We start from the raw sequence: 12,281 nt of genomic DNA on the forward strand, positions 1-12,281 counted from the left end.
GACAATAAAGGGCTATTCTATTCAATTCTATTCTAAAATCTGGACATCTTTCCCCTCCACCCCTGCCTCCTTTTTCTCACTGTTCCCATCTTCAAACCATAAATCGTAACAGGTCTCACTACCATCTTCTAAATCTTCATTATCACTTTTATTGATGTCCATTTGTCACAAATCGTGACGATTGTTGTAGCTAATTGTGTGAAATTGTGTTCTTTTTTTTTTGTGATATTTGATAAATCAAGTTGTAAACTCTGGGTTCTTCAGCATAAGGCCCTATATTCATCCCTGCCTCATTTTGATTTCCACGGCTCTCACATTTGTAATAAAGTCATACGAGACATCACCAAAGACTGCGTGGAGTTTATACGACAGCTCGACAAATTCAGAGCGAGACAACACCTCCTACTTTGTTTATACACGGCAGTGATTGACAGTCACATCAGTGTGCAACAACGGTACAAAGAGAAAAGTGAAGGATGTGATTTCCCACCAAAGTTATATATTAATAATGTTCTATTATGAACCTGAGTGTGTTTGCAAATGTTCTCAAACCTGCAGAACAGTTGTGCGTCTTTGTTTTGAAGCTGGTGACCAGAGGTCACTCACAGCAGTTTGCCACCTGAACAACTACACAGACGTGTTCTAGTTAATAATCTCTATGGCTAATACACTGGTACAGAGCTTTTAACTTTGACTGTAATATAGGTGATGTGTTTGTCTTTTTCCCAGTGAGATCAGTCATCTAGAGTCCGGGCTGGTGGTGGAGCTGTGGAACAAAGGTTTGATCTGGGACACGATGATCGGCACGGCGCTGATACCCCTCAGCTCCATTCGACAGTCTGACGAGGTAACACACCCTTTAATCTCTTTGTCCTCACATGCATGTGGACACGAAGGGCTTAAAACAACATCACCTGGTTATGTCACTAGACGCAGAGTTCTGCACATGAACTATGAGCACATATTCATGGTTTCAGTTTCATTTCAATATGCAAAGTTTAAGGTATAAGTCAAATAAAATTACTCATTTTTCAAAGTTAATCAATGCTTAATGGTTTGTTCTAAAATAAACCTTCCCCGTCGAGGAGCATGCTGTAATAGCGCTGTTCTGTCAGTTACTTCCAGCATGTCAGCATTGAGTGAAAGGCGTCCTTTGGAGTGAGCGCCCTGACACCCTGTCTGCACAAATATTGAGAGATAACAGCTCCATTTTAAACACATGCAAAATCTGCATTGGAAGGTTTGGGTCGGGGGATTTAAGTGTCGGGCTTTTCAACCAGGAGACCCTGGTTTGCGTCCCATTGAGACCTTTTTTGTTTTTGTTTACTCTCTTTCACTCTGACTCACTTGTTAGGTTTCGGCATTAAACATAAATGAGCCGTGGCCATGGTTCGTGCATTAGTTTGTGCCCCTTAGTTGACACAAAAGAAAACATTTTCTTGATTTGATAGCCTCACACTTCCACAGAATTATTGTGGACTTTGCTTTTTAATGGCCTGTGTGAACAGCAAGACTGACTATAACAACCAGGACCTGTTTCAACATACAAATGGGAACTTGATTGTTATTTTTACACACTTGCTGCTCTTTTTAGTACTTCTTATACCTGATAAAGCAGACTTGATGCTCTCCCTTCTGTGAATGCCTTGGTTCTTTTGCGGTTATTGTAGAGATCAGGTTTTATTCAAATAAATACTGCAAAGCATGAATCAGTTTAAGCATAATTTGAAATATTTGATCAGTCAACTGCCAACTGGAAGTGTAGCTTCCAGTCAGCTGTGGTCCAAACAGTTTAATCGGTCAGTGAATCTGCCACAGCGGGACACACCTCAAGCATAATTGAACCCAACAAGATGCAACTGATCACACACCACAACAAAGCTACTGATAAAGTTTTAATTTAGTAATTTTGGGGTTAGGGTTATTATTTGTATCTGATTATATTTGAACTGAACAGATGGTTACACTGGTTTTTACCATTACAGTTAAATTAGATGTGGTGTATCTGCAGCTCAGGCTACTTATGCTAGCAACAGCCCTTAAAGTAAACACACACACACACACACACACACACACACACACACACACACACACACACACACACACACCATCTGCCAAGCAGTGCTTACTTATTAAATCTCCATCTTTCCCTTTTAGCTTAGTCTTAAAAAGCCCTCTCACAGGTGAAGCATTGGCTAAGTCATTTTGTCGGACTGTGGGCAGGCCGGTCTCGCCTGTAGACCTCATTACTTTTTCTGCAGTTTTAAAGCGAGGCAGCAGCTCCTGTGTAGTCATTAATAATGTAGCCTCAATGTTTGGCGTCTAAGTATGAAGCACAGCATACACTCACCTTCTTTTTTCTTTTTTTCAACATCTGAACTGTCAGTGTTGTTCCTCATCTTTTCATCTTTGCTCAGGTTCAGTGGATGATATTCCTAATAAGCCCTTCTGCACCCTCCATTATTCTGCTGATGCTGTTTCCCACAAAGCAGATGTTTGGCATTGTTCTTTGTTTTAGTCTTCCTGGCTCTCTCCTGACTACCTTTCTTTTTGCATCTGCTTTTCTGTCTTCTAGGAGGGACCAGGAGAGTGGACGTCTTTGGACTCTGAGGTGTTAATGAGGGAGGATGAGATCTGCGGCACCACCAACCCAACTCCGCACCAAGTGCTGATGGACACTCGCTTTGAGTTGCCCTTCGGTCTGTATATTTGTGCAAACACATTTTCTCACAAAGGAAAACTTATCTTTTTGTGTCCAAAGATATATGCGTTAGGCTCACCGGTGATTCTGAATCGGCCATATTTGTGGATGTGACATCGTGTCGTTGTCTGTTCTAAGTTAAATCAGTGGTTAAGAAAATCTATGCTGGGTGAGAGCAATAACAATTAAAATTTTGAAGATAATAACTATTTAAAGCATTTTAACTTCAAAATAAAACCTGAACATAACAACTATCCACAGCTTAGCAACATGTGAGATCTTTCAGAGTGGTTAGACTCTAAACATTGCACTAAATATAGCTGTTTGGAGTTTTACTTGTGCCATGTTGTATCCTCTAAGACTTCCTGTAGAATCCCTCATATATCAGAGCTTGTGGAAGAACCATTAGGCTTCATAAAGTTTTTATGAAAGATTTATTCACTGTAACATTTCACTCCTAAATATTCCTCAGTCCTCTATTTTTATTCCTCTTCCATGGAAGAGTTGAGGTGAAGAATTGTGCTTGGTAATATTTGCTTGCCTCTCATTTTGCCTTTCATTTTCATATTTGTGCAGTTCAGGATAATTTGAATTGATGTATTTAAAAGGGAAAAACACAGCAGTGGCTGGAGTGCGTTCTCTGCTGTTGTCCTAATTGCTGTTTTTATTTCTGGAGTGCAGTCACCAAGCAAAGCTGGCAGATCAGCAGTTGATCCTGTTGTGACCATCCAGCTGGTAGATTTCATATATGGGGCACTTTTGATGTTAGCATGCCCACAGTAGTTCTGCATCTGCAGACCGCATTGTTACCCACCTCCTCCTCCCAGTGCTGCATGTAACCCAATTAACATCATATCTGTTGTCACTGAGCTCTGCTCTATGCTGGGGTTTTGCTGCCTCCACACTTCCACGTGTGCACACTGGACAGCAGGAATGTGTGCTCTAAACAGAGCCGTAAATACGAATGTAAATTACTGCAAATGGAAATAATTTTTTCCCCACTATCAGTGTTCTGACTGAAATAGCAACGTAACTGTGGAACAGTTTGTTTCCTCTGCAAGCTATTAATCTCAAGAAGCTGTCTGAAGTGTGTCTTCTTGAGCTGCCATTTTCCGTCCACCTTCACTGTTTGTCAACAGTGGAACTGTGGTTCATGTCTGCTCAACTTAAAAAAAGATGGAGAGTTTCTATTTTTGATAAATCCTCAAAAACAGGAGAAGGTATGTGACCTGCAGTTAACAACGTAGGTTCTAATCAATGATTAGTTCTATTTTTCATCAGTTAGCACAACATATCATCTAGAAAACACATTGACAAATGCCTCAAAGTTTTTAAATCGTAACGCACAGCTGCTCGGTGAGACAGCTTGAGCTGAGGGGAGGCCGCGGGGTGAGATGCAGGGATGTGAGGTGAAGCAGACATGTGAAACCTGCTGCAGCACTGACTGAAACTTGACTGCTGCAGTTTGCATTGATACTTGAACATTGACCAGACATATGTGAATTACAGTGCTGGGATTTTGTGACCTTTTCACTGCTTGATTGAATTGTTATGAAGCTACTTCCAGCTACTCTGTTGTCGCCACACCAGGTAGCTCTGCAGATTTTTCGCCTTGCCAAGTGAATGTGGATAATGGAAGATGAAATTCAAATCCTGTCTGACAATGTTTCTTCGTTTTCAGAGTAATCTAGTAATCCACTTTCTTTTACATCCAACAAACATAAAATTGCCACCAGGTCCTGATCATGGCTAATTCAACATTCTTGTAACGCACACTCAGCTTGTGGGTGAAAACTGGTCTGCAAAGTTTGAAAGTGCAGAGAAGAAAGGTGTAATTGTTGGAATTTTAACTGTATTCTGCAGAAAAGTCATTGTGCAAAGTCTGAATCACCGTTTAACAGCTTTCTTCTTAAGAAAAGGCATCACCCCTGAGCCGCTATACCACTGAACAATGGTTAAGCCAAAGAGCCACACTGACGCATTTCTTTGAATTCTAGCTGTGGTCTAACAGGTTTTCTGTAATGATTTTACTGTTTTGGCACAGATTGACAGACTTTGTGAAATGAATCTCATGCATCATATATTTTAAAGCTATCGCCTGTAGTTTGTTCATAGATTGAAGTCCGATTGATGATTCAATTTCAGATGAATAGAATTTAGTTTAAAGATATGTTTTTGCAGCCAATGAGTGTGATATCATCTACAAGGCAATTACCCAGTTACTAACATTTAAAATTATTTTGATAAAAATTAACATTTAGAAACCCAGGCATGAAATATGAGTATATATGAGTATGAGGATCTAGATAATTTTCTCGATAGTATGGCCATAAATCTGCTTGTACAAGATTTTGCTGAAACATAAGCTGAAATATTATTTGGTTATTTTTTCTTGGGGAACCACAGCAGAGACGACTGCTCTTTCACATTTCCTCTTATGCTTAAGTTTTTTTCTTCTGCTACTCCCTTTTCTTTGGGAAGAACCTTTAGGCCCCTGAAAGGAAACCTCATCAACCTGCAGACAGAATAGGATGGGATGGGGCAGGGAGCATGGAGGAGTGGCAAATGATGGAAGGGTGGAGCTAAAGAAATGGTCCTTCATTTCTTTCTGCACTTTGCCTCATATTCTGTCATCTCCCATTATGTATTTAAACCTAAATTCCCCCTTTTCCATGCACCTGTATTTCTTCCACACGTTCTTTTTCACCACCTTGTAATCGCCTGTCACTATTTTAACTCACTCCATATTTCTTCTGTCCCATACGTTTATCCAGACATTCCCGAAGACGAGGCTCAGTACTGGACCAGCAAACTGGAGCGGATACATAATGAGGTAACTTCACTGCATATTCTGTTTTCCTGTTACTGTGTTATATATTAATCAGCTGTTAGAGATATTGAGTAATTGATGCTTGAGTTTTTATCTACAAACTCTGTGTGCTTTAATATCATATTGTTTCACACTGTGTGGGCTTCTCAGTGACGTGGCACTTTGTTTTGCTGCTCTGCTTCCACCTACTGACATAACATGGGAAACAGTAGCAGGGGGTTTATAGGAACTGCAGTGACAAGCCCATATTCCAATAAAGGCATTTCTTTGATATCTTAATGCTTCTAATTCTCCTCTATGTTTTGTTTAATCTTTGCAGTATCCATCACAAGATGAGGGCCAGAGAAGAAGAATGCCATCTGTGCCTTCCCAGTGCTGTAAGTATTAAACTTTCACTTTGATTTGGACAAAGTCATCTCACTCTGTGTAAGATGAGCGGAGATATAATTTTCAGCTTCTGTGAGAAATTCTGCTGGATTTTGGGTGTGAAGCCGTTTCACCGCCTGATAATAATAAGTAGTCAAAGTATAAAATAATAAAGTATAAATTTGTAGTTACTTGTACACGGATATGAACTTACTGACTGTAAATACTTTTTTCTGTTTTGCTGTTTTTGTGTGATTTAACTCAGTCATCACATTACTTCATTTTCGTCTTCACCGCGTTTCTTCACATAGTTCTCATCCATCTCTCTTTGGATGTGTTCAGTACCATGTTACACTCTCATTCGGCCATCATCAGTAACACTTACTGGCTTCGTTCTGCAGTAACAAAGTTTAATTTTTGCCTCCATGCCACCAGGCAGTTGGAGTTATTTTGGATGGAGTGACCAACAGAGTACGTATGGCGGTGTTTCCTCCCCTCTGTCACTTGTATTTTCTGTCTATGACTGCATGGTATGGATGGTGCCTACTGAAAACAAGTACCACTGCATGTTAGCTCTTTATTCTTTACGATTGCTGTAAATGAAATTTAAAAATCTTGAATTCTTTTGGTCAAAATATAAAATGCGAGTCCCTCATTTGTTGGCATGTTGTTTTGTTATGTGGCACTTTGATATGTTTTCTAGCAAACATATCCCATCATTTCCCATCATTTTGGGCTTTAACTTCCTTCACTTTGTAATACATGCCTGTTACCCCAAGAGGGAGCCATTTACTCAGATATTTTCATTGTTTGGCTGTGCTCTAAGTGCAGGCAGCATTCTGCAGAGGGTGGACATGATCTTATTCTTTACTGTGTTTTTGTTGTCTTCCACCCAGCTTTTGATGACCATGACAGTGCAGTGGACGACTGGGACAGTGAAACTGGAAACAAACCTCCACCCTTCCACAACACTTCCCAAACAAATTCCTCAGTGCATCAGTATCCCATGATGCGCAGGGTTCAACATCAAACACTGTCAAAGGAGTCTGACTCTGTGCATAGCTATGAGCTAGAAATGAGGGGGCCCAGGTAAATATATGCTCACTTAAAAATACTCATAAGCAAGCACATCACTGCAGCACTGCTAGAGGTTAATATTTTCATGGTCACTCTTTGCCTCCAAATACAGTTTAAAGCTAGTAAATAATTCTAAATGAATTATTCACACTAATCCACTACTCTTCCTTGTGCCTTTGGTTTTAGTGATTTAGTTAATATTAATAATAGTTAAGAATCCTTTATTAATGTTTTTAAAACAGGGCTTAGATCTTAACTGGGCTGGACCAGTGAAACGTCCCTTTTCTGTCGGTAAAGTTGTTTAAGTGCGCATGTAATCCCTGACATGTGGGATTTTAACAGTACATCTCAATTATTTTTCATTTATTTATTTATTTTTGCATGATAAATGATGTGCTGCTTTAGTTAATGAAAGTCATCCATCAGCACAACTTTTTGGTCTTAAATTATAAGAAATTAATGTGTAAAATTACAGAATAACTTCTTAATAGCTCATTGTGCAGATTATCCTGTAATTATAAAGAACAAGCTTTTAGAAATTTAGACAGAAATTGTCCTGTTTTATTTATTCGTTTTACTGTGGACGCACAATAAAAACATTTCACTAGTAGACGAAGTGAAAAATAGGAACTTTTCTGTAATTTGATTCTTTATTATTTCATTTCTTTTGTAATGAAAAGTCTAAAGTCTATGCCCTTCTCTACATTTTCCAAAGACATCAAGTGGGCCAGATTTGAATTTTTGCTGAGCCGATTCTGGGCCCCAGGCCTTATGTTTTACCCTCCTGTTTTAAATGGCAACAGTTTGATAGCAGAAGTGGCACTTTTTGAGTGAACTATGCTCTCACTGCATATATAAAAATACTGTCTTCTGTCAAAACTTTTTTACTGAAGTATGTTAAGTCTAATTGATTGAACATTTTTATGTTTGAGTAACTCACCGCCTAAGATCAAAATCAAAAGCCAAATCTGATATAAATGAATGGTAGCCCTTTCAATTAAATCTCTCTCTGACCACTCCGACTTCAGATGCATCTCCACCGCTCTCTCAAAAGGCGTCCCACTGACTTGAATATCAATTTGGGAAAGAGGACAAAAATCTAGGAAAGAAATTATAGCAAGTACAGCAGTGATGATTGAAGATGGTGTTGCTGCGGCATTCATGAAAGCACCACAGTTAATTTTGTTTTCATCAAATGTCTCCCCATGGATGCCTCAGCATGTCACAGTAGAAAGCCAAGCTGACAGTGGCACAATGAAGGACAAATTGAGGGTGCATAACCCTGTGAATTACACACACACACAAATCCTAGCATGTCTTTTGTTGTGTATCTGACCTCCTGACCTGACTGTGCTATTTTGCGTCCACATTGTAGACAGCTCTCCTCACCTGTAATGACCCTTGACACAGATGTTTGTTTGAATTCTATGATGGAAATGCAAATGTGCATGAGCAAATAGTGATCCCAGGACTTCCACAGAGTGACCTATAAATGGCAGCTACACTGGAACTAGTCCAGAGGCGCACAATAAGGTGACCTTGAAAGGCAGATCACTGAAGGTTGAAATCAGGAAAGGTTTTTATGAGTGTTGTAGCTCATAAGATGCACACTATTTTATTTTTTACTCTATTTAAAGAGTGTGTTGCCATGGGAAACCAATATTTTTTTATATAATGTATTGCCAAAATCGGAGAAAAGCCATTATACCCAACTTGTTTTGCGAAAATAGAAAACTTCTCAATCACAACTGACATATGTCAAAGCATAACTTTCTGACAAAAAAATTGGACCATGAAAATTTGCACACTATCACATACTTTTTCCTCTGTCTGTATTTCTTGTCTTTTGTTTTCTTTTTTACTACACAGGTATTCTACAGTGCTTTTCTTTTCTGCATGATCTGTTGCTTTTGGTTCATGTCTAATGCTTAATATCTTTTTCTTTCTTTTTTCTTTGCATCGTCCTCTGCTGCTTCCCACTTGGTACTTTTAACTTTATTTTTAGGAAATCAAACAGTAAGGGTGGAGTAAAAATAATCCCTGTTGATTCAGGTATGGGTGTGGAGGACTGGGAGAGTAAATACAAAGTGCCTGACTCTGGTGTCTTGGACGATTACTTGGATGCTGAGCAGAAAATGTGGGAGGATGAGGACAAAAGCATCATCTATAAAATTAGTGACAGTCCATCCGAGTCCAGAGTCAGCAGATTCTATCAGACAGTGGAATGTGATGCACATTTCCCAGAGGACTTGCTGGAGCTGGATGGCAGGACACACAGACGGAGGCGTGCCTTCGGCAGTGGAGAAGTGCGGTTAGTCTACAAGGAAGCCGGCAGCTTTGAGGATGAATCGTCACCTCCTGAAATTGATATAATACCCTCTGCTAAACAGCTACGACAGCTGTCAGATAGAGAGAGTCTACTTTTCAAAACTAGACTGTGGGCCAAAACTGCTTTAGAAGACACACTTGAGAACTATGCAGCTTTTCGTGAGGAGGAAGCTGCTCGGGAAGAGGCTGAAAGGATCAGGGAGAGAGGGGAATATAACTCAGTTGGTTCAGATGAGATGCAGTATTCCTTTGGCTCTGAGGAGGAATTAGATGACCTGACATTCACTGAGGGAGATACTTGCTATGAATATGAAAGTTATTACTACCCTGGCAAGTATATGCCGCCTTACGGAGAAGACTTTTCAAGTAAAAGGAGGTCAAGTCATGGACAAGATCCTATGTTGTCGCCGGTGAAGGAACCAGGTGAAGAATATATAGATCCAATGGATGAACTAAAGAGTTTAGTTCACTCAGTGTCGGAATACTTAGCTGTAAAAGAAGAGGAGATCAGCAACTACGAATCAATGCCTAAACCAGTTAGACGAAAACTCCCAGCACTGCCAACTGATGCTAAAGTTGTGCAACCTAAAGAGAGTAGTAATGACGATGTCAAAGTTGATACTAAGGAGGATAGTGCTGTTGAACAGGGCATAGCTGGAGTAAAGAATGCAATGAGTTCATTGTTTAGTACAATAACAGGATCAAAGCCTGCCACTGAGGGAGATGCTACTGGTACAACTCCATCTCCCCAACCAACCCAAGCAGACTCTGGTATTTCAAAACTTCTCTCTTTGATCCCCAAAGCGAATACTGAAGTCACAGAAACCTCTGGTGCTACTGCCACAGAACCACCTACCTCTCAATCATCACCCCAACCTGAGTCGGGCATTTCAAAGCTGCTTTCATTTATTCCCAAAAGTGGTGGTACTTCCCCACCCGTAGCTATAGTTCCACCTGCCTCTCAGGAACCCACATCAGAAAAAAAGTTTTCCCTTCAGTCTCTTTTGCCATTTCAATCTTCCGAATCCAACCAGCAAGCTGACGCCAGTCAGACGGCGACACTTAGTACAGATTCACAAGGAAGCGGTTCTAAACAAGCTACATCTGGTTTTGAATCCATGTTAGGAAGACTTAGTCCTTTGAGACTTTTTTCTAGTGCACCACCATCTAGAGACCCATCACCTCAGCCATCAGAGCAAAGAAGTGCATCTGCTCCAATCAATGACTCCCAGCAAGGCCCTGTAAACAAAACGGTGAGTACTATTAGAGAGGGATCACAAACAGACCGGCAATTATCAGGTGAAATGAGAACAGGCTCTGGCAGTGGATCAGTTGATCTTTTGTCAGATACAGGAAGTGGATCAATCGAGTTTTTCCAAGAAACTGGTAGTGGATCAGTAGAGCTTCTTCCAGAGACAGAGTCCTCTGGTGAACTACCTGATGTTCAGCAAAGAAAATCTTCACCAGTACCTGAACCAAAACCTGAAAGCAGTTCAGAGGAAGCAGGATTTTTCAGTCCTTTTAAAAAGTCTCTTTCTTCACTAATGTCAACAACTCCTCCAGAAAGTTCCCAGCAGAGTGACACCAAGCCTGCAGATGAGTCATTTTTAGGTACCAAACTCAAACTTCCATTTTTCTCAGAAAATATTTCCACAACAACAGCCCCACCAAAGGCAGAAGGGGGCATGCTATCAGGGATTCTTAAGTTTGCATCTGGTGAAGATGCCAGTGCCACGCCAAAGAGTCCAACCCCAACCCCTACAAGAACACCCTCTCCAAGTCGTGCAGCACTTCTTGAAAGTTTACCCAAAGGAAACACAGAAACTGGGTGGTTTTCAAACCTTTTTAAAGTAACCCCAAATGAACCAGCTAAGGAAACCATGAAGCAACAAATGACTCCCACCGTGATATTAACCAAACCTACTGACCAAACTGAACAAATAGTGTCTGATATCACAGAGGGCACCGTTTGCAAAACAGAACCTTTGTGCCAAGAGCAAATGTCATCTGAAAAAGATTCCCAGTCCAAGCCAGATGTTCAGTCTGAATCAACTGCGACATCTAAAAATCAAAGTCCTCCCAAATCTGTGGAACAAGATGAATCGCAACCAGAAGCCTCACAGACTCAAGGATTTCTTTCTGGATTGTTGAAACTTGGATCAACTGATTCTGATTCTTCTGTAATGAAAATTGAAGGAGGAAACACTCAGTCTCAACAGGGTGGGCTGTTCTCAGGTCTATTTTCACCACCTTCCCAGTCTTCTCCCCAAACACAGCAAACGTCTGCCACACAACAGTCAGGAGGACTGTTGTCTGGATTTTTAAAATTTGCCTCTGATGTCTCTGCTTCTACGAATCAGTCCTCATCCACTTTACCAGGAGGACAATCTAGTCAAATTTCAACTCCAAAGCAAGAACAGCCTACTTCTGCTCAGCCATCATCTGTAGGACTGTTATCTGGGATCTTAAAAAAAGCCACAGACACAGTGTCTGGGTCTCAACCAAATCTTGCTAGCCATGAGTTACAACCAGAAGTGGCTGACCATAAAGCAAAAATGGAAGGATCTGATCAAAACTTGAGCCAAGGGATGACTCCTACTCAGTCAGCAGGGATTTTGTCAGGAGGGACTCCATCTGACCCACAGCTAAAACAGCCTGCAGTCTCAGACCAGAAACCAAGCAAACAGCAGCAACAGACAGACCAAACACCCCCCAAACCACCTCCAACAGAAACAGGAACAACACCACAACCTAGTGGATTGTTTGGAAGTTTGCTAAAATTCCCAGAAACTGGTTCCCAGCAAGAACATCCTCCTCAGCAAGGTGGCTTCCTCTCTGGTCTTTTTGGAATGGGAGCTCAAGACTCTGCTCCAGCTAACCAAACCCAGCACTCACAAAACCAGTCGCGGACTGTCAAACCTGGGAACCAGCCCATTCAGCAACCCACCAATAGGCAAAACCTACAACGGCAAAACCAAC

At 40.8% G+C, this 12,281-nt stretch overlaps 1 protein-coding gene across 1 annotated transcript in view; it reads left to right on the plus strand.

Annotated features, from left to right (window-relative positions):
• unc13ba (unc-13 homolog Ba (C. elegans)) overlaps window positions 1-12,281 on the plus strand; it is a 182,796-nt gene that overhangs the window by 41,516 nt on the left and 128,999 nt on the right. Inside the window, exons 4-9 of the mRNA XM_026186060.1 lie at window positions 730-847; window positions 2,576-2,699; window positions 5,476-5,534; window positions 5,851-5,908; window positions 6,333-6,368; window positions 6,794-6,986. Coding sequence (XP_026041845.1) covers window positions 730-847; window positions 2,576-2,699; window positions 5,476-5,534; window positions 5,851-5,908; window positions 6,333-6,368; window positions 6,794-6,986 — 588 coding nt within the window. The remainder of the gene's footprint in view (window positions 1-729; window positions 848-2,575; window positions 2,700-5,475; window positions 5,535-5,850; window positions 5,909-6,332; window positions 6,369-6,793; window positions 6,987-12,281) is intronic.

The sequence above is a fragment of the Astatotilapia calliptera genome, chromosome 12 (genome assembly GCF_900246225.1).
Source record: "Astatotilapia calliptera chromosome 12, fAstCal1.2, whole genome shotgun sequence".
Lineage (NCBI taxonomy): Eukaryota > Metazoa > Chordata > Actinopteri > Cichliformes > Cichlidae > Astatotilapia > Astatotilapia calliptera.